This window comes from Contarinia nasturtii, unplaced genomic scaffold (genome assembly GCF_009176525.2).
Source record: "Contarinia nasturtii isolate CC-2019 unplaced genomic scaffold, AAFC_CNas_1.1 Cnas_scaffold_2166, whole genome shotgun sequence".
Lineage (NCBI taxonomy): Eukaryota > Metazoa > Arthropoda > Insecta > Diptera > Cecidomyiidae > Contarinia > Contarinia nasturtii.
The window spans coordinates 980261-1002763 of NW_022199493.1; the positions used below are offsets into that span (position 1 = coordinate 980261).

At 32.1% G+C, this 22503-nt stretch overlaps 4 protein-coding genes and 1 long non-coding RNA gene across 16 annotated transcripts in view; 2 read left to right on the forward strand and 3 right to left on the reverse strand.

Moving 5' to 3' along the window:
- Positions 1-6160, reverse strand: part of LOC116347862 — a 10456-nt gene extending 4296 nt beyond the window's left edge. The window contains exons 1-5 of one of the 6 annotated variants that reach the window (XM_031778614.1): positions 5983-6160; positions 5761-5916; positions 5372-5445; positions 4908-5219; positions 335-462 (exon numbers count right to left, since the gene is read on the reverse strand). The gene's annotated coding sequence lies outside the window, so the exon portion shown is untranslated. Of the gene's footprint in view, positions 1-334; positions 1104-4801; positions 4852-4907; positions 5220-5283; positions 5446-5760; positions 5917-5982 lie in introns of those variants that run through there. The other 5 variants (XM_031778613.1, XM_031778612.1, XM_031778615.1 and 2 more) reach the window with 5 other exon arrangements.
- A 291-nt stretch (positions 6161-6451) lies between these two features.
- Positions 6452-15201, forward strand: LOC116347866 (cAMP-dependent protein kinase type I regulatory subunit). 5 transcript variants are annotated; one of them, XM_031778627.1, is made up of 8 exons: positions 8901-8918; positions 9043-9100; positions 12734-13093; positions 13175-13298; positions 13380-13475; positions 13544-13698; positions 14005-14141; positions 14877-15201. In XM_031778627.1, exons 2-8 carry the CDS (start codon positions 9098-9100, stop codon positions 14959-14961), a joined length of 960 nt encoding a protein of 319 aa, XP_031634487.1. In that variant the 5' UTR covers positions 8901-8918; positions 9043-9097; the 3' UTR covers positions 14962-15201. The 5 variants fall into 5 exon arrangements, with proteins under 5 accessions (XP_031634484.1, XP_031634487.1, XP_031634486.1 ...); XM_031778624.1 differs by lacking the exons at positions 8901-8918; positions 9043-9100 and adding an exon at positions 6452-7156; XM_031778626.1 differs by lacking the exon at positions 8901-8918 and having other exon boundaries at positions 8942-9100.
- On the reverse strand, positions 6945-9265 carry LOC116347868. The gene is made up of 3 exons (XR_004201725.1): positions 8733-9265; positions 8323-8652; positions 6945-7348 (listed from the first exon to the last, which is right to left on the reverse strand). It is a non-coding gene; the product is annotated as an uncharacterized LOC116347868 (long non-coding RNA).
- Positions 15202-17236: 2035 nt separating the features above from the next.
- On the reverse strand, positions 17237-19458 carry LOC116347865 (COP9 signalosome complex subunit 3). The gene is made up of 7 exons (XM_031778623.1): positions 19258-19458; positions 18956-19110; positions 18765-18858; positions 18420-18643; positions 17662-18351; positions 17509-17576; positions 17237-17438 (listed from the first exon to the last, which is right to left on the reverse strand). Exons 1-7 carry the CDS (start codon positions 19310-19312, stop codon positions 17420-17422), a joined length of 1305 nt encoding a protein of 434 aa, XP_031634483.1. The 5' UTR covers positions 19313-19458; the 3' UTR covers positions 17237-17419.
- Positions 19459-19591: 133 nt separating this feature from the next.
- On the forward strand, positions 19592-22503 carry LOC116347864 (zinc finger protein 91). 3 transcript variants are annotated; one of them, XM_031778621.1, is made up of 8 exons: positions 19592-19825; positions 19896-20064; positions 20197-20282; positions 20349-20602; positions 20679-20901; positions 21000-21296; positions 21753-21860; positions 21942-22503. In XM_031778621.1, the coding sequence occupies exons 1-8, from the start codon at positions 19775-19777 to the stop codon at positions 22335-22337; spliced, it is 1584 nt and encodes a 527-aa protein (XP_031634481.1). In that variant the 5' UTR covers positions 19592-19774; the 3' UTR covers positions 22338-22503. The 3 variants fall into 3 exon arrangements, with proteins under 3 accessions (XP_031634481.1, XP_031634480.1, XP_031634482.1); XM_031778620.1 differs by having other exon boundaries at positions 19593-19825; positions 20679-20908; positions 21007-21296; XM_031778622.1 differs by having other exon boundaries at positions 19594-19825; positions 19913-20064; positions 20679-20908; positions 21007-21296.

Below are 22503 nucleotides of genomic sequence, written 5' to 3' on the forward strand. Positions count from 1 at the left end.
ACTTTTTTGTCGATGATTTTCACCGAATAATAAATGTTTTAAAATCAAATTGTATCGAAAATATTGTATGCGTCCGATAACTTCGATTGCTGTTCAATGTCTGCGGCTGGAGCGCGTGTCTCTCTTTGAATCGACATGCAATGGCTACTAGATCTGTATAGTTATATTTTCATGTTTGCACATGCCAAAAGCCGGTAACGGTATTTTGTTTTGTTCGAAATTATGGTTAGCACTAATGCGTAGTACTGCAACAAAATTGATCACAAATTAATTCATATATCATTTTGAATATCAACAAAATTATGACAAATTTAATATTTTTAATTATTCATACCTTTTGGTTCGTGTTGCTACAAAATTTGAATTTGATTTTGACTTTTCTTCCCGTTGAATTCATGCGCAATTCGAAAATTGGTCTCCCGTTTCACACTGGCTTTGACCAATTTCAATCACTGTACTTTGCTGTGACAAACGAACGGAAAAAAAACTTCAGGAAATGCGAGCGTTCGATGCTATGAAAAAATTTGTGTTGTGAGCACACTTTAAACAAAACTTTTTTGTCGATGATTTTCACCGAATAATAAATGTTTTAAAATCAGACTGTATCAACGGATTAAGAAGACAAAATATTGTTTGCTTCCGATCACAAAAAAAAATGACAATTCATTCTTGTGTTGACAACATGTGCACCGGTGTGTATTACAAGGGTTTGTTTGTTTTGTGCGCGATATGTGAGCAGAAAATTTTCATTGAGTGCATACGAAACAAAACCGAAAAAATTAAAGATTTTATGGGTTTTCTGGGAATTATGCACAGAAATACTGAAAACCAATGGAAAATGTATGAAACAATTGACATTGAAAGTGCACAAGCCAAATTAAATGACTTTTTTGACGGAAAATCACCATTCGGGTTGTCATGTGAAAAATGCAAACAAAAGTTTAAAAACAATGAAAACGAGGATGATTTTCATGATGTAATGGAACCAATAAATTATGACACTGTTGAAAAAATGATTACAACAAAAATCAATGAACTTAAAGAAGTGCTGTTGACTGAAATTAATCAAAAACAAAACAAAGAAACAAAATACAATGTCGATGATCAGATCAACAGTGGCATTAACGTCGGCGCAAGTACATCAGCAGCGACAAGAAACACAAAAGACAACGAAACAAACACAAAACAAAACGAGAACAGTTCAAATACAGATGAAAAGAAAGAAGATGATGAAGAAAAAATGAAAAAGAAAGAAAGAAACAAGCGGACAAATGAACGTAAGAAGAAGAAAAAGCAACAAAAACAAGAACAAAAGAAACACGAGAAACAACAACATGAAAAAAAAGAGCAAAACCAGCAAAAACAACAACAAGACACAAAAACACAGCACCAGCAGCAGCAACAAAATCTACAAAATCAGCAGCATAATCGTCTAGAATCAAGAAATGATCATGCACAAACACACAGTTATCCATTCAGACGTTCATTTCAAAGCAAGAATTGGGTAACTGAGCGTCGACGAGGCCATTGGAATGGTGGTTTCAATAACCAACGCCATTTTAAGGATGTTTCGCCGAGAGATAGACCGCATTTTGATGATTGTGATTGCCGCTCGTGTTTTATTGAATTCGAGAAAAGTTTTGCGGATTTTCAATGTGTTCGGAGGGGTCTTCGGCCGCCGGCTCAGCGCTGGCAAACCAGAAACCAGTATTAGATGCCACAACAGACTCGGCTGTAAATTTTTCATCGATGGTAATCAAGAGAGGTAATTCAGAAATGAGTACTTCACACAATTTAAACGATGAAAGATATTCAAGACAGCTGACTATCCATTCGCAAAATGTAAATGGATTGAAAACAAAAATACCTGAGTTTGTGGCGGAAGTTCTTGTACAACATTCACCAATTTACATGCTGCGGGAGACTCATCTGAATAGCGCCATCAATTCAACAGACTTGTTTCCGCAGGTCTACGAAGTATATCGTTGTGATCGGTCACCAAACACCGAGAAAGACCAAGTTCATCGCAAGGAGAATGGAGGAGGAGTTTTGATCGCTGTTAACAACAAGTTAAAGTCGGTTTGCATTGGGACGGGTGACCTGTTCGGTGCGGAACAGATTTGGGTGAAGGTAGTTGGCCACAAAAGGAACATCTATTTGGTAGAATTATATATTCGACCAGATTCAACACTCAAGGTATACGAAAACAACATGAATGCCTTGAGAGAAATCGCATCGAAGTTGAGTATAAATGATGTTTTAGTAGTTTCCGGCGACTTCAATCTACCCAAATTGGTTTGGTTTGTTGACGAAGATGAGGACCCTGACATAGCAATAGCGATCAATGCAGCCAGTGAAAAAGAGAAGATAGTGCTGGATACTTGCTATGATCTTGGTCTCCTCCAGATAAACAAGTGCTACAACCAAAATGGTCGTATGCTCGATTTGATCTGGACAAATGATGTTGAGCTGTTCCAGTGTTACATGAATGATTATCATTTGTTAAATTTTGAGAAGCACCACAATGCAATCAATATTCGATATAATGAACCCGTCATCAAAACTGTTGAAACTAAGCAAACATATAGAGACTACATAAATGCTGACTATAAACTAATAAATGAGTCACTCCTTGATGTTGACTGGAATAAAGAATTCGATAAAAATTCATTAGAATTAAAACTAGACAATTTCTATACAATTGTAAAGTCAACAATCGAAACTCATGTCCAGTTAAAAACAAAAATCACCAGGAAGCAACCGATATGGTTTAATAGGCCACTAATCGAGTTGAAAAACAAAGTCAGCAAAGCTCATCGGATTAAAAATAAGGTCAACACAATTGAATCAGTAGAAAATTTTAAACAATTAAGAAGAGAATATAAACACAGTGCACGGTCAGCACTCAAGGATTACAGAATTGAGATGGAGAATCTGATAGACGATGATCCAAAGAAGTTTTTCAGACATGTGAATTACAAAAAAGGGAAAAGTGATGATCTGCCGCATGAGATGTCTTATATGGATATGAGGGCAGATGACCAGTCTACAATCGCTGGTTTCTTTGCAAAGCACTTTGCCTCAGCCTACAACTTTTTGATGGGAGATCCACGATATGACAACTCGGAGATTGAAAATATTCGCGACATTTGTGCAGAAATATCACCGATTGAAATAACTGGGGACCTTGTTGGACAACAAATTGACATGCTTCCGGATGATCTAGTCAGTGGTCCTGATGAAATACCAAATAAATTTATCAAGCATTGTTTGGTTTCATTGCAGGGGCCAATCACAACATTATTAAGAGAATCTCTTGAAACATGCACTGTACCACAGATTTGGAGAACGTCTTTTGTTAGACCGGTTTACAAAAACGGTGACAGAAACAACGTTCAAAATTACCGTGGTGTCGCTCTTCAGTGTATAGTGTCAAAAATTCTTGATTCGATCGTCACGAACCATCTCAATCAATATCTAAAGAACATAGTACACGAAAGTCAGCATGGGTTCATCAAAAATAGGTCAACGATAACGAACTTGGCAGAATTTACATCGAATACGATAATCAACATGGGAAAGGGACATCAAACAGACACCATATATTTGGACATCGCAAAGGCTTTTGATTCTGTGAATATAAAATTACTAATTCAAAAGCTAAACATAATGGGATTGAATACACAGCTGTTAAAATGGATCGAATCGTATTTGTCTGGACGCAGACAAATAGTCAAGATATCAGATACCAAATCAGACCCAATAGAAGTAACTTCTGGTACTGGTCAAGGTTATCCCATTGGCGCAACTTTGTTCATCATGTTTGTAATTGATCTACCTTTCGTCGTGACCGATTCATGCATCTTTTCGTTCGCTGATGATACCAAAATTTCAAAATGTATAACATCAGAAGATGACTGTATTCATCTTCAAAGGGATTTGGATCGTGTAGCAGATTACTATGGACGCAATTTATTAAAGTTAAATGTTAACAAAACAAAACTGATATCATATCATCGAGGATTACTGAAATATGAATATAATTACAACGTAGATGGCGTGCAAATTGAAAGAATTGAAGTATTGAAGGACTTGGGAGTATTGCTTGATGTGAAGATGAATTTCAAATCACACATCGAGCATGTTGTTGCTAAGGCAAAATCAAGATTGGCTTGGTTAAAATTCAACAGCAGGGATTTTGTCGACCCATGGACTTTAAAACGCCTTTACTTTACATTTATATTACCGATTATTGAGTATGGATCTGAAATATGGAATCCACACTACGAAAATATGTGTAAAAAAATAGAGTCAATACAAAAGCAATTTTTATTGTATGCACTGAGAAGAATGGCCTGGAACGATTTTAGACTGCCAAAATACGAACATAGACTACTATTTCTGCAAATGATTACTCTTGAGGAGAGACGCAAGATGGCGCAAGTGTCTTTTATTTTCAAAATTATTCACGGAGATTTAAAGTCAACTTATGTTTCAAACAGTATGAAATATTATGATCCAGCACATGACACCAGAGCAACACCACTATTTGATTTACCAATTAGGAGAACTGATTACACAAAATATGAACCATTGAATTATATGCTTACGTCATTCAACGATTTTTATACCAAAAAAATGCCAAACAGTGATGAAAATATAATTGATTTAGAAGTTAATTTATCAACGATCAAACTGAGAATAGAAAATTATTTAAAGCAAAACAGATAAATACAAAAAATTATGGATTGTAGAAATTTTAAGCACTTAAAAAATATTATATGAAATTTATATTATTTACATGAGAGGAGCTATAATTTTTCATTTTTTCTCTCAAAAATGCTTGATAAAAATCAAATTGTATTATATTATTGTATATTTATTTAATGAAATTATTTTCAATAAACCACCAAGGCGAAGGAACGCTGTTCGGTGCAGTTATTATTATTATTATCACTTCGATTGCTGTTCAATGTCTGCGGCTGGAGCGCGTGTCTCACTTTGCAATGGCTACTAGCACTGTATAGTTCTATTTTCATGTTTGCACATGCCAAAAGCCGGTAACAGTATTTTGTTTTGCTCAATCTAGAAAGTAATCGAACGTTGTCGTTGTGCCTTGGTGAGTGAGTGAGTGTGTGTGTGTGTGTGATGCCATTTCATTTGTTAAAATTTCAATCCTTTTGCGGCAAACTGTACACATCTTGTTTTCAACTGGCTGGCTAAAATAATATACATACAAATTTATCAAACATCATCACCACTGCAGTATTCAAATCTACTCACTAAAATGTCTCTCTCTCTCTCTCTCTCTCTCTCTCTCTCTCTCTCTCTCTCTCTTTGTGTGTGTTTTACTGCTCTCGAATGTACGTACATTTGCTGCCCAATGTAATGTCGCTGTGGCGTTGCTTTGATGCTGTTGTGTGAACACCCCGGCTCATCTCTCTACTACACAACAAATCAAAAATATTCGTTAGCAATTTGTGTGTGTTCAGACTATATTGTTTCTTACATTCCCAATGGTTTCTCAACTCACTCACTCACTCATGCATTCATTCGGCCAGACAAACACACACAAACACACACTCTGTGTTTCTATCTCACATATATTTCTGTTTCCATTATCGTCATTTACATTAATTCTATAATATGTGCAATGCGATTTTTCAAATGACAATGTCGATGCGACGATGATGATAATGGAAACAGAATCGAAGGAATGCATCAGGAATTGTAGAGTAATGAAATACATATAGTACATACACAACGTAGTTTGTTGTCGACAGACAGAATCCCATGGTCATAGATTGGCATTGAATCGATCCGCTTCCTTAATTTCTTCATCATCTTTTTCCCCTTTGATTGCCCATTGATGTACCAAAATCAATTCGACATGCATTCTCCGACAGTGCTAGCGGCCTATAAATAATACACAAATCAATCATTCGCGCTATAAAATGATGAATTTAACACTGCTGCACTTACGGTTGAAAGATCTCACCGTAGGTGATGCCATGAATAACATAATCAATGGCTGATTCCACCGAAATATCCATGGATTGTGCCATTTTTATTATTCAAATATGAAAACAACGTTTTTATTATTCACATAAGCTTTGATGTTTATTTTTCGTTTTCACTTTGACGTATAAACCATATGTACCTAAAAATGTCAATGTTCGAATACAGCATGTTTCATATATGTACGAATCAATAAGTAATGGAACAGAATGGAAAATGAATCGAAGGAATGGATCAGGAATGGTAGAGTAATGGAATAGTAATTTTTAAGTAAGTATGCCTCGCTGGTACCACTAATGTCAAACCAGCCAAAACCCACACTTACCATTAAATACAATATTGCTGGGAATGTGAAGTATATACAAATAGTGTTCACATATACAATTACATCAACATTTTATTCTTTGCAAAAGAGATAGCAAAATTTGTACATTGTGTGTGACGTTTTATCCATTGACGGCTAATACCATTTTTAGAGAAAGTTTTATGTGAAAACTTCGTCATCAGCCTTTATTGTTTTAATTTTGTGCAATTTCATCAATATTTGTCGAACGAATTAAATCTGATAAAACATACTCATAACACAAAGATTCAATTAACAAAGAATAGTGCGTATAAAAAAACTTTTTTTACTTCAACACCATGTTTTGTTCATTGAAAAAAACAAGATAATAAAAAAATACCTTGCTGTGCTGATGTTTTTACTATCTGTTACCTAAAACCCTAACAACGGCTTATTCGCATTTGTTTATATATGAAAAAAGATACTTTGAGTATTTATAAAATTATCGGACGTATTAATTTAATGAACAGATGAACTCAAAAACGAGTGCCCTAAATGATAAAAATAACTTTCTGATTGAATTAAATGCAATATTAAAAGCGGTATTTAAAAAATATTCAACTATCTTTAGAACCCACTTAAATTGCTTTAAAAACCACAGAATAATTTTATTTATAAAACATTATGAATATGGCGTCGACGTTTGAAGAAGAACAAAGTTTACGAGAATGCGAAAATTACATTCAATCACATAATATTCAACGTGTACTAAAAGATTGCATCGTACAGTTATGTGTGACGCGTCCAGAAAATCCAATCTCATTTTTACGACAGTATTTCCAAAAAATAGAAAAAGTAAGTAAATACAACAATTAGAAAAATAAAAAAAAATAATCAAATCAATGAAGTGATCACTTAGCATTGTAAATAAAAATGAATTTTACAATTCAAATTATTGACGATGAACCACGAAGTATCTGTTGAGGTACTGCTTTTGATCGATTTGGGTACTACGAATTGGTTTTCATTTTCATTGTGCATTTTTACCTGTAATGAAGACATCAATAAAAGAAGAAACGTAAGCACAAACTAGGGGATCCGATCGATTAGCATGACTATAAATATCAGGATAAAGAAAGAATAAATTTATCTTTTTACACGAAAACCCAATTCACTTTTGGCCTTATTTAATTTTTATATGTTGTTTTCCTTAATCTAATGGCATCAATATGATGTAATAACAAACGCTGTAGGTACCTGCTAATATGTTTTAATTCAATTGTAAACATGGGCGTACGGCCGTACATGTAAACAATAAATATGTTTCTGTTTCAAGTTATTTTATTCCAATCGGTAGAAAACATTCATGGCAAATTTAATGAAATTTCATAAAATGAAATACACGGTTTCTAGTGATATATTTGTAGATTGGATAATTTCGATGGCTTGCGAAACTAAAAAAATATAATATAATTGCGTTCTTTAAAAATGTTTTATTCTAGTTAATAAATTGAGTTCTAACACTACGACCAAAGTAATTAATTTACTTTTTTCGGTCGCAGAAACATTGATATAAATATACATCATTTTGAAAAATCTATTTATGAGAAGTTCTATAACCATTGATGATAATAAAAATTCAACTTAAAATGCACATCGTTGAGATAATAGAAATATTAACTACGGTTAAATATGACATAGAAAAACGTATAAAATATGATTTTTTTGGTAAAACAAAGATCCTATTATCTCTTTTGCAAAGGATACACTCACAATTTCGAACTTCTATGCATATTATGTGTGAATTAAACGCTCTAACCAATATAAAGCAAAAAATACCAATATTAATTTCTTGGCACAATGTTTTGTACGAATAAACTGCATTTTTAAATGAAAAAAAACTGCACGTATTTTTTGATTGTCCAAAAATGATAGTAAGATTTCATTAAAGTGCAACACATCCAAAAAAAAACTTTGATATCTATGGTTAAAAAAATATATTCAATAAATTTCAATTTTACGTCAAATGTTATGTGTTCTAGGTTTGGTTACGAATGAACGTGATTGAAGAATGGTCATATGACGCATGAAGATTTTTTCGTTTTGATATTGTCCTTTTTAAATGTTATTATGACAGCTTAATAGTTGGAGGCTTGTAACTGAGTTTACGTCATTCGCGGTACTGAAACTGCAAAGTGAATTCCATCGGCCATCGCTTTTATGTGTTACTTCGTTTGAACACCTTATAAACGAGTGAAATTATGTTCATTTGAAAAGCTTCATTTTTGCCTCATTTCGTACAAATGCTGTTAGCGCTCGAAATGGAAAGCCATGCTACACCATGGAAATGCCTAGAGTTATTGTACCGATATGTATTATATAATATCGTATACTGTTCGAGGGGTTTTGCCACCTACTCACAAATACTTACACATTTATGTTCCATACGACAAGCGCATTGATTCATTCATCGGTATTCGTTAAAACAACGCTTTCTCAAAAATAAAGTTGTTGGTTTTTTTTCGTTTGTTACATACAATACCAGAATATAGTACGCAATAGGTGCCCAAGCTACAGTTTGAGTATTTGCCACAACCACATTTATAAATCGTTGAAGGTCAGCAAATCAGTTAGTGTTGTTATCCACAAAAGATAAGACCGATTTAATTTAACGACATACAGTCCTCGTGTCTTTTTCTTTTTAATACAAAAAAGGACGATAATATATATATTTTTTGCAGTCGAAAATATTGGAGTGTAATTTGTGTACCGTCAGATTTGTTGTTGTCGATATCGATGGTACGTGATTTTATTTTATTATATCTCGAAATCAAATCAGAAATCTACTTTAATGTGTTTATTTTGTAGTCAACCAGTTCATATGTCATATCACATAAAAAAAATCGCATGCATACGCATTGAAGTGAAGTTATTGTGTTGTATACAATCTTGTTAATGTTGTTACGACTTCTGATAATTAGAAAAATAAGAATTTAGAAACGATAGAATAAAAATAAAAAGTATAATACAATCATTTCAAAGTAGAACTGTTAGTTTAAAAAATTTGATTAAATATGATTGACAAAATTAATAATTAAATATAAAGGTGAACGATTTAGGAATTAAGAGTGCTTTTATATTGTTTGTATTAAAAATTGATAAACAAATGATTTAAGAATTTAGATAAGAAAACTCAAACATCGTGATTTGATGGTTACAAATTTAGGTATTGAAACATAGGACTGGAACAATTGTTTAGAGGTTCAAACGTTTGCTCAATTACTCCAACTCAACGAACACAATCTAACTTAAGTATGGAAATTGACGGAATTCAGAATTAAAAACGCCAAGTATTCTATCAACTATTTACATTTTTTTATTTTGTTTCTGAGATGATTTTCGAGTCTCCAAAGTAACAAATTCTGTCGAACAAAAAATTTGTAAACCCCGGCATACATGTTCGGACACCCTGTATAGCAACATATCTCGTTAGATATTTCATGTGAAATTTATATTGAATTTATAACGTTATAAGGTAATGCCGTTTTAAAATAATAACAACTTAATAATGTTAATAATATTTTTTGTCATAAAAATATTTTCAGTATCTTCGTACTTTAAATATATTATTATCGTAATGTCTGTAATTATTGGATTTACCTTAAATAGATTATTGATTTCTTTACACGGGAGAATTGAGAAATTCATTGAAAAGAAAAAAGATAGAAGAAAGTGTTGCTTTGCTTTTTTTTTACATTATTAAATGCTCCAAAATTTAGTTTGAAACTATTTATTTCCTTGAGGGAATTTCATTTTATGCAAAGTGATGGAATCTGTTCAATCAACACTGGAGTGTTGTTTGATCTTTATTCGGCATTATCAAGAGGTAACTTGAGCCAGAAAAAAGCATAGTTCAAAAACTTTTATAAATCGAACCACCATATGTATTATAGCAAATGGTCAAAAGCCCATAGATTCTTCCATTCGAATAACTGATTTCAAAGATTTCAGGGATTTGGAACATAGTCTGATATTTAGTCCGAAAATAGTTTGGGTCGGACGTCGGGTCCATCAGGTGTTCTGATTTTTTGTAATTTTCGGGCATTTTTAGACTTCCGGAAAAATATTTTTTTTTCTGAAATAAGATTAAATTTTGGAAGTTTGGGAATCTGGATATTATTATTTTTCGGTATCAGTTTGCCCGAAGTTTGATAGACCAACATCAAATAATTCATTTAATATTTAAAAAAAAATTGAAATGCTTAAAAATATTTTATTGAATAATTGTGAATTCATATATCACATTTGCCAACTGTAGCATTGTATTCGACAAATTATGAATATACTGGAACTTATAAAGAAAGTAAAATTTGGCCAATAACATTTTTTTTATCATAAATAAAAATTCTATAGAATCATTGTTGAATGTAAAATTCGAAAATCTTTACAAGACCTACAATTTCAATTTCGATGACCCAAAAATGCGAAAGAATGCAGAATTTACAATGCACTATTCAATATTATTAACTCCAATGACGTCACTGCGAAAAACTTAAAATAATGAAGATAAAATTCACACAAAGTCTTTTTTTTCTCGAAATTTTCCTGTTGGCATAATATATATGCATAAAAAGCGAATTGACGTCACGTTTCTACAGAATTTTTTCAGATAAAATGTAAAGTTTAATTTGCATTTTAACCGATATTTTCAGAAATTACTTTGCCGCCTTTAAGAAAGGAAGTTGTTAGGATCAATGAAATTTTCTTAAATAGAAAGTAAATTGTAATATCAAATCGCCAAAAACGCGCCTCTGTTGGAAAAATTCAGACAAAAATTCAATGTTCACTTTTATATCAAACATCCAAATGTTAGCAAGTAGAGAATTGAGTTGACTTTCATAAATCTATACTATGAAAAAAATGCCATATGACAAAAATCGCACATTCAAAAGCCTGAATATTTCGATGTTCATACGCACAGCAGAAAACACACATATAAATTATACATACTTTCAGTCTGTTCAAACGATTCGTACCAAAAGCAGCATTAGTTTGTTATATTCACAGGCACATTTCAACAAAAACAGTGTTAAATTTAACATTTAAACTACAACTCTCAACATCCCTGTGTCACCAAAAATTCTTTTTACGGTTGATTCTTTTTGACTAAATAATTTTTTGTCTAAAAGTGTTTTGTACGAATTATTTTTTATAAACAAAAATGAATGCCATAACATAGAAGAAATGTATAAAAATACAGAGGAATTTCGTGGGAAAACCAACAATCAAAAATATTAATCGCGAGTTTATTTTGGTAACAAAATCCACCAAGATCACAAAATTCGTCCAATATACACACAAACATATCGAAAAGAAAAAAATAGACGAAAACGATCCGAGAGCAAGACACAAATTAATAAGCAAATATGCGCGAGAACTCTTTTACATTACACTCAAAACAAGCGCGTGAATTGAGAAAGTGAATTTTTGTCTCAGTTTGACTGTGTCAAGTATTTGAAAATCTATCGCGACTACCAAATAACAACGATTACATAATTTTTTATTTACATTTCACAATATTCACACTTTTGGAAACAATACGACAACGTGCGAACTAATAACGATTTAAACCTATTTACATATACAAATCATTTTTGGAATAGTTCATACTATTGAAGGTGTTGCGCAAAAACCGTTATTATTTATTATACAATCGCTTGAAGGTTTCAGTTTTTGTTTTCATTAATTTAAACAGTACAGTGAAGATAAAAAGAGAAAAAAAAAATTCAATAATAGTCACCTGACATTCTTCGAAAGTTCGATCCTGTGAGCTAAAAAATATTATTACAATATAATTGCGCAACTGAATCAAGATGAGTAAGGTACGAGTAATTTTAAATACAAGCATTTGAAAATATAAAACCCAATAGAATGACATAATATTTTAAGTAAAAAATAGAAAAAAAAAACAATATTTTTCTCGTACGACATTTTTTTACGATGTTTTAAGATGTCAGTCGTACAAGCTTCACATATCAATAACGATTTATTTTCGTCATTTATGAAATGTGTTTATAATATTTTAAGTTTGGTGGCAGTGGTACATTTATTTTTGAAAATGTTTGTAAATCGGAATCGTTAAACTGACATGAATAAGGGAATTTTATTGGCACCATTGCAGTAATTTCAAATTTGTTAGATATTCAAATATTCCCAAAAAAATTCTTAATGAAAGTTTTGTAGACGCAACGTTCGTTGGAAGAAACATATTTAAAAACATACCATTTGATCTTTAAGGGGTCAAAATCGCTTGAAAACTTAATACGTTGGTTCACAGAATGGAACAGATGGTTCACTCATCTATATGTATAACATATTCAATTTAATAAAATGAAAATAAGTAATTAACTTTTAAAACGTTTTTTTTAATAGGAACAAACCAGACTGGACACATCCAAGCAAGCAACTAGCCCTGAAGACTGTGATGATTTAAGTCCAATGCCTCAGTCACAGGTTCCGCCAGTTCGAAGACGTGGTGGCATTTCAGCCGAACCAGTTACGGAAGAAGATGCCACCAGCTATGTGAAAAAGATTGTTCCAAAAGATTATAAAACTATGGCAGCATTATCAAAGGCGATTGCCAAAAATGTTCTTTTCTCGCATTTGGATGAAAACGAAAGATCCGATATATTTGACGCCATGTTTCCAGTTAATTGTATGCAAGGTGAAGCAATTATACAGCAAGGTGATGAGGGTGACAATTTCTATGTTATTGATCACGGTGAAGTTGAAGTAAGTAACATATACCATCAAGTAGCATATCAATCGATAATTAGTGATTTATTCTTATAAATATTTAATTAACTTTCTTAGGTATTCGTTAATAACGATTTGGTTACAACAATTCAAGAGAGTGGCAGCTTCGGTGAATTAGCTTTAATTTATGGTACACCACGTGCCGCTACCGTTCGTGCAAAAACTGATGTCAAACTGTGGGGTATAGATCAAAATTCATTTCGTCCCATTACTCATTGATTAATTTCCATTTTATCCATTCTTTTCTTCTGATCAACTCTAGGTATAGACCGAGACTCATATCGTAGAATTTTAATGGGTTCAACAATTCGTAAACGTAAAATGTACGAAGAATTTTTATCACGCGTATCGATATTAGGTGAGTTAGTAATAAAATAGAAAGATATAATAGATTTAATATTATTATCGTGCATATTTGTATTACAGAGAGCCTAGATAAATGGGAACGCTTAACAGTGGCTGACGCATTGGAACCAGTCTGCTTTGAAGATGGTGAGACAATTGTTAAACAAGGTGAAGCAGGAGATGATTTCTACATTATTGTTGAAGGCTGTGCAGTTGTACTACAACAAAAAAATGAGGTAAATATCTTATAGTTTCATTCAATTTCCACCTCCCACAAAATAAACAAACTTGTCACAACTCGTCCCGCTTCTACATGGAAGCATATGAGAGGTCCCAATGTTGACTATATTATGTCACGTTTGTAAATTTTGTGGCTCAATTTTCTCGTAATTCTTAGCTTCTACATATTTTGTGAATAGTTTGCAAGAGTAATAATCTTTAAATTGAAAAATATCCAACTTGAAAGACCTCAAAGTGGAACTGTGTACACAATATACGTATTTCAATTTTTTTTTTCAACGAGAAATTCCATTTGTTTTCAGAATGAGGAGGCGACCGAAGTTGGAAGATTGGGGCCAAGTGATTACTTTGGCGAAATTGCATTACTATTGGATCGTCCACGCGCAGCCACTGTTATTGCTAGAGGTCCACTTAAGTGTGTGAAATTGGATCGACACAGGTATATACGTATACTCTCATTATTAGTATTGTATACAATTTGCTTTTAAATAATAACGTTGTTTTAAAAAAATGCTTTTCGTGGTAATGCATTGGTTTCGTTTTGAAAGGAAACTTTTAGCTAAAAAAAATGAGCCACACGAAAATAACCACAGAAAACTAACTTTAACTTGATACACATGTTAATCAAAATCTTTTGAATCAATTATCTAATTAAATTTGTGCTTGCTGTTTTCAAACAACCTTCACAATCAAAAATAGCTTCGAAAATGCAGAGTGAAATAGCTTTCAAAGAGTATTAGCTTACTAGAATTATAAAGCCCCAGAATAAAAAGTTGTTTTCATTATTTCATTGTTATGATCGAGAGGGAAATCACTCTCAAGAATTACTTTTGCAATTTCCTTTTTCAAGAATTAAATTGGAAATAATTTCGTCATTTTTTGTGTTAATTAATTTTCATACAATGATAATTTCAAACCAGGAACTATAGTTAATAAAGAAAATCTATATAGTTTTTGAAAAAAGCTTTTTGAATCTAATTACAAAAGTAATTTTTGAGAGTTATTTCTAATTCTACCATAAAGATTTTCCCAGTACCGATTTTTTAACGTTTTTTGAAACGACTCCATGGCTTATGCGTGTGATCTTAAAGCGTTTTATTTCAGTTTTTGAAAAATAAATATTTTTTAAATAAAAATAATGTTCTATATCTATTTCTTTTGTTATCAATATTAGATTTGAACGTGTTTTGGGTCCTTGTGCTGACATTCTAAAGCGGAATATCACTCAATATAATAGCTTTGTCTCACTATCAGTCTAAAAGCAATTATTGCATTAAAATTATGGAAACGGAGATATGCCACATTTTTCCAGTAACAGAATATAAGTTTCACTATCAAATATAATCAAATTTCTTGAAAACAGGATACAAATAAAGTTGAGTTTTTAACATAAATAATTGCAATCATGTAACAAACGCGAATCGAAATTCTTATGGAAATAAAATGACCAAACATTCATAAATCATAACACAGTTGATTACGTGTTAATTGTGACTAAACGATGTATTGTTTTCTTTTCTTCTTGCAAATTATTTATTATAATTTTAGAGGTTCTAATGTAAAATGAAAAAAAAAAAAATAAAAAATAAAAATTTGAAGAAAATACGGAAAAACATTTAGATATTTAGTATAAAATTAATTTTATGATGTATGTGTTGTCTTCTGAATTTGTGAGTCTATTATAAATTTGATAAATATTTGATTATTAAAAATAATTCACAATACCAATTTTATTTTGAAATATAAATTAATAAAAAAGAAGAAATACCCACTTTTATTATTTGTACCGAGTGAAGAATTATAAACGTGCCTTGCATCTTATTCTTTATTCCCTTTTTTTATATTTTTGTTATGTAGCGTAGCAGCCTTTGCCTGAAAAAGGGGAATAACGAATAAGACGCAAGGAATGAAGCGTATACGCACATACACTACTTTCTTCGTGTGTCGCTCCGTATTCTGTTTCGTGTTTTCTTAACTGACGCATGGTGCAATTGTCCCGGGTGAACAGTGCAAATTGAGTGCTTGGGAAATAACAAAAAACGTTACAAAATATAAAAAACGTTACTTTTAAAATCTTAATTCTAATGATGCTGCTTCGGTTGCATTATTTTGATTCGCCACATTGAGAACGTTTCCATCAAGCTCCGTGTCATCGGCCTCAAACTCGTCTGAGAAATAGTATTCATCATCGGACAGTTCAATGTAGTTAGCAATTTGCTTGTTGAACAGGTGGCCGTGCTCGCGCAAATGATGGATGGATAGAAATTCCCTTTACTAAACAATTACCTGAAACAATTACGTACAGACATTTTTAATCTACATTTATAATAAATTCAATTCATCAATGAATTACCTTTGTAAAGGATGTTGATGCCAGACGGTGGTAGTTTGAATTGCAGTCGGCATCCATTCGTTAGCGGCATTTAGATACCATTTGAAAAACACGGTGATTTTTGGTACTAAATGTTAAGCTGTTTGTAATGGATGTACAATTTCATTTTGAACTGTTTCCCGTACTGCATTTGCACCTTGATGGAAATTGATGACATTATTGTCTCGGTTCTCTCTTCTTCTTGCATGCACGTTGCAATCGGTGATTTCCCAATTTCGATACTCACAATCGCTATTATTGACGAGAGCACACTTTGAACCGATGGCCATTTGTACGTGGATCAAAACGCTTGAAATATTTCGCACAAGTCTGTGATGTCATATACTCGTCAACGAAATGAACAATCGTTTGCAGTGTTTCAGTAATGGATTGATATTGCACACAGACACGTACATCTGTGAAATACAGCTCATCATATATATCTATCCATTTATAAAACACTGATCGTTTGGCCTGGGTATCGCAAACGTTTTTTCACTCAAATCGGTGAATTTGGTGCCATTTTTTCTGCTCCAATGTGAATGACGCAAATTTTCTTATTTGTTAACTTGGCCGCTGTGCCGTTAATAATTAACATCGATTCAATGTATTTATTACATGATTTATCAAGCTTGAGTTGTAATATTTTCCTGAAATGAAATACATAAATAAAATGTCAACACAATATAAATCATTGTTGTTAACTGGACATTGTTCAATACTTACTTTCTGTGCCTGATTGAATGTGTTTTCCATGAATCTCGACTTCGCTGTAGCACACACAAGATAACAGATTGTTCGATTTTTGGTGTTCCAAATAAAAATGATGCAGCAACACAGTCGCTCTCAAATTGGAAATAAAATGACTTTTTGTTCGACAGACGTTTGATTTTGTTCATGTAAAATTGAAATTTGAACGTTGTTCGGTGTTATTATGAGCACTAACCAAATAAAATGTTTCGTTCGCATCTATGTGTGTCTGTGCTGAGTCAGATACTTTCTCTCTTATTTAATGGTGGATTAGATGTAATGGAATTTTGGGAAAAAATTGATTTGTAAAGTTTTTGGCCCAAATTAAAAGTAAAAATACCTTCTTAAAGAGCTATTTTAATGAGTTAATAATATGTTTTTCTTTATTCAATGAAATTAAAAATGGCAAGAGCTTCTCGCTAAAGTCATCTTCAAAATACTATGGTATTTTTTTATTCATAATTTATTTAAACATAGTAAACGGAAAGCGTAAATGTATTACAAACTCCTTTTTCAGATGTATTTGTTGGTTGAAATAGGATTCCTTTTATTTTGTGTTTGAATTTTTTTCTGGAGCAGTGAAACCAAGAGAAAATTTATTCCATTTGATCGTTTCTAAATACAAATAAGATAAAAATTGATTGATAATATTTTTTATGACAGCAGCTGAATAGCAATTACTTACGGTGGAAATGATTTTGTCGGACAGCTAACCAAATCCTCGTCTTGATTTCCAATTGACTTCTTAACATACTGTAATATTGGTTGAAATAGAGTTTTAAAAGAAACCAATATAAACAGCTAAATACGGAGAATCGAATAAATAAATGTAACTCACGTGCGGATTTAATTTTATTTCTTCTTCCATTTTTACGATTTGCTTGTTGAGTTCCATCACTTGTGTGATGTCCTCTTGAATGCTTTGGAACATTTCGGGGGTGTTATATTTTTCAGGGTCATCCTTGAATACAACCATGCCATCTTTTTGATTAATTGATGCAAAAATTTCACCCGATTTGATCATATCTACGATATATTTTTCGGCTTCGTTTGGTCCATTTAAATGCACCTTATTCGCAACATCGACTAATGATAGTGTCAAAAATGTTTGCGTAAGTCTTTGAATATTCTTTTTATAAAGAGAAGCCGCAACCTGTTTGACTAAACCAAAATTCATATCACGTACGAACACCTCGCGATATTTATTGATAACATTTCGAATCTCGTCACTTTGCGATGTTTCATATGCTGTTGCCAAGTCATGATATGCATGACTGAGTGGCTTGACAAATCGTGTAATCACCTGTGATGAATATTTTGGTATACTGCTAATTTTGCCTTCCAAAATCAACGACACCAAAATGTATTTCTTATATGATTCTAGCATAATGTAAGACATAGCCAGTGCTGGGGTTGAAACAGCTACTTCAAAAAAATAGAGAGCCCGTTCATAGTTCTTGATAGCTGAATAAATCATGCCACCATAATAATAGTACAGAAGAAAATATTTCGCATCGTGATTATTGTCCTGTAGATAAAAAATTATTCAAATTAGTTAAATTTAATGGTCATGTCCATATATTTCATTGAAATTACCTCAGTCGTCGAAATGGCTGTAATATCTATGTCCAAAAATTTCAACGCTGGATTGAAAATCTTTGCACATAAACTGAGCTGAAACAGATCGGCATGTACTGGAGTTAGTTGAGAATCGAACAAACGAATTTTGTCAACTGCATGTGCCAGTACTTTTATGCCTTGAATTGGTGAGGTACCCGATTTGATGATGTAGTTTGTAAAAAGATGACAGAGCTCCGCATCTTGAAGTACATCAGAAAGATTGTTTGATTATAAAAATAATTTCGGACATCCCTATTGGGAAACCTTTTGATTTCAATATTTTATTTAAAATACAAAAATATGTTCCAAGCATTAACTTACAAGCTTGTGGAGCATGTCGAACCTGTTCTCCATTACAAGCCTGAATGAAATCACGAACCAGTTTGATTATATTTTCACCATCAGAAGTTGCATTCTTTTTCAACGAGTAATGATGACGACGACAAAACCAAATATTTTAATTATTTTTCAATTAATGTATCATTGAATTCGAAGACATAAAAAAAACTCACCGAAAAGTTTATCAGTTTTGCAACTAGGACGTGTAGAACACCAAGTGAATGTTGTTGCACATCAAGTGTTTCTAAAACGTTATCCAAAATATTTCCATTTTTTGCCAACAAATCAGATGTTCCATTCAAGTACTCGATGAGTTCGCGGAAATTTCCTTTTGTGATATCAGAGGGGAAACGAAAATCGATTCAAATTGAAAGGGAAATAAATGTATTGAGTGAAGACAAAATTTTAGGTTAAATAGAAACAACGAATATTGATCCGTATTTTACTTAAAAGCCGACAATATTAATTTACTTACCTAATGAGCTAAATGAACGCACATTATTTACGTAATGTTCCAAAGCTGAAGCCATTTTACTTCATTATATTTATAACTTTTCTTTTTGTTTAAAATGGTAATGTCTTCGCTTTCAAAGCTATAAACAAAAAAATGAATATGACGATAGTGATGGATTCGTTCGTATAAAATTGTAAACCACTTTTATGTATGTATGGAATTTGTACAAAATAGCCTATCAATTGCGATGCTGTTACCAATTTTGACTGCTCGGTGTGATTCACGTTCAAGTATGTGCAGCTGTCACAATGCGTGATTTTGCAAAAACGTGCGTGCAACCAACTTCATGCCAGAACAATTACTTTTTAAAGCACTGTATTGTTTTTACTATTCAATTTTATCATCAATTAAAAGAAATCAAATATGTGCTTACTAATACAAGTGAATTTTAGATGAATAGTTAAAAAAATCACATTGAGATTTATTTATCAGCTGAAAATAATATATCAAAGCAAATGAATTTATTTAAATCGATACAATGAATCCAAATAATACCATAGAACAAATAGCAATAGACTCACCTGACTTGGTAAAACAATTTTATTTATACTTAGAATTTTATCGTTTTTGAAAAGTCTGTCTGATCATTTTTTTAACAGATGCATTCTAATCCAAGTGATAGCAATGCAAGTGACACACAGAAATCAGAGGATGCTCCAACAGTAGAATCAATACTGATAGGTGGAGAACAACGTGACACTCCACATAAAATGATGATTGAATGCGTTAAGGAGTATCACAGCAAATTAGATGTGTCACAATATAAAGGTAAAGAGAAAGAATTTCTTTTTTATTTATTTATTCTACTGATTATTCTTAAATTCTTTTCCATCCTTAGTTCGAGTATTTTTTGACTCAATCAAGTTGATTATTCTTTTCTTTTGTGATTCTCCCCTACAGGTAAAGGAAAAGTGGACTTCTACGTATGTTGTATATGTTTTGAGATTTTTCCGAAAGTAGAAAAGTTACGACTCCATTTCATAAAAGTAAGACATTATTTATTATTGATAGTAACAAAATAACATAAAAACCGATATTTTTTTTCTAAATAGTTGCATGGCTATAAGTTGGCTGGTACAGCTGAGTTAGAAATGTCTAGTGAAAAAATTGACAGCAACGCAAATATTCATGTTGACGATGGTTCTGAAATAACTAATATTCAAGTGATAACAGAAACTAAACCAGATAAAGTCAATATTATAACTAAAGATAACGAAGAAAATGATACAAACAATGAATCAAATTGGCAAAGACCGATATCATTGAAAGGTTTTAAGAAGAAACTTAACGAAATATTTCTTGTAAAGTAAGCCATAGTGATATAACATAATTCAGGCAAAGAATCATCCATCATTTAAATAAACTAAATACTTGAATTTTAGATGCTCACTAACAGGTTGCGCATATTATTTTGAAAACGATGAACGACGTCAAATGCATGAGAAATGTCACGTTTCAATCGACGTGGATCAAGTGAGACAGTTCAAATGCCTAGAATGTGCAAGTGAATCGAAATTATGGCGTGATTGTACATCTCATATGTGGAAAGAACATAAAATTGATATTGATTTATTAAAATGTCCATTTTGTTCATTTAAATCAGTGTTTGCAGGTAGGTAAAATTTAAAGAGGAAGTAGAACCAAACTTAAAAACTACAAAAAAAAATTAACACTTATTAACACTTCTCAATGTTTTGCTTAACTTTGCAGTCAAAGTCTATCGTCATCTTCAAATCCATGACCAATTGAAAGGTTTTCTTTGCTCACTGTGTCCAAAATCCTTCGAGCAGTTTAATCAGTTGCGGCAACATGTTGCGACGGCGCATATAGATAAAAATGGGTCATCCCGATGGTATTCCAAAAAAACTTGTGATATTTGCTCGAATGTATTTGCCACTTCAAAAACTTTATCGAAGCATATAAAAGCAGTTCATAACCGTATAAAACCATTCATCTGTTCTGTATGTGGTTACAAATCAGCTAGAAAGTCCACATGGGAGGTAAAGAAATAAGCGATAGCTTTGTTTTACGTTACATAACATACGATATGCGAAACTGTGCGCCACACCCGAATTAGATCCATTTTTGACGGACAATAGAAGAAAATTGCCAATAAATCAACATCAATAATAATTTTTCTTTCTATAGATCTTTCTTTGATATGCCATCAGAAATTTTGGACTCACTGAGTGATTTTCATACAAATTGAAGCTTTTTGAAGATTCGGAAAACATACTTTCCATTTTTAGATGCATATCTATTTTAATTAACAAGTTTTTCTTGGCTTTATTGATGTTAATCATGGTTAACTTTCTAACTTAATCTTTTTTTCTTCTATTTGTGACGTTGAAAATGACTGAAACCACACGAATGTGACGCTAATTTCGACCGTAAACATGTAACTGGTTGGTAATTGCTGTATTTGCGTTAACAATTGTTTAATGTTTAATCTATAGATTCATATGCGACAGCACACGGGTGAAAAACCAATGTCATGTAAAGTGTGTTCTTTCTGCACAGCAGATCCAAGTGTTTTGCGGAAACATGAAATGCGTCACAATGATGTAAGTCTGAATGAACATTTACTATTTAAAAAAAAAACAGTAAATTATCAAAAAAATCCACTTTTTATATGTTCATGTTAGAAAACAAAATATCAGTGCACAGAATGTGATTATACATCAATACAGTCCATTAACTTCAAAAATCATATGAAACGTCATCATCCTGAGCTATTTCGCAAGCTACTTTGCGATCATTGCAGTTTTGTTTCTGTAAATTTGGATGCCTTGCGAAAACACCTACAAGACCACAAACTTGGATTGATTCGAAATGAAGACTCGAACGATGATCTTCATGCAACAACATCAAAATTGTCTAATTTACAACAGAATGATCGCAAAACTGTTGAAATATCTTCCGATTGCTTTTTACCAGTCGAAAGTACCGATTCTTTGGCACAAGAAGCTCTTACTAGTGGGGGGGTAACAATACCGGCACAGCATTCCGATGAAGCTCAATTTCCACACAGTTGTTATTAATCATACCAGCATACAAATATGTAATAATTTCTATACAATTTAATATTGAAAAATGTGATGCTTTAGTCTATTACAGACGTAATTTTCGTATCAAATAAAAAGTAGATATCTGACATCGATGATGAAGACTATAAATATAGAATTAAGATAATTTAAACAAAAAATA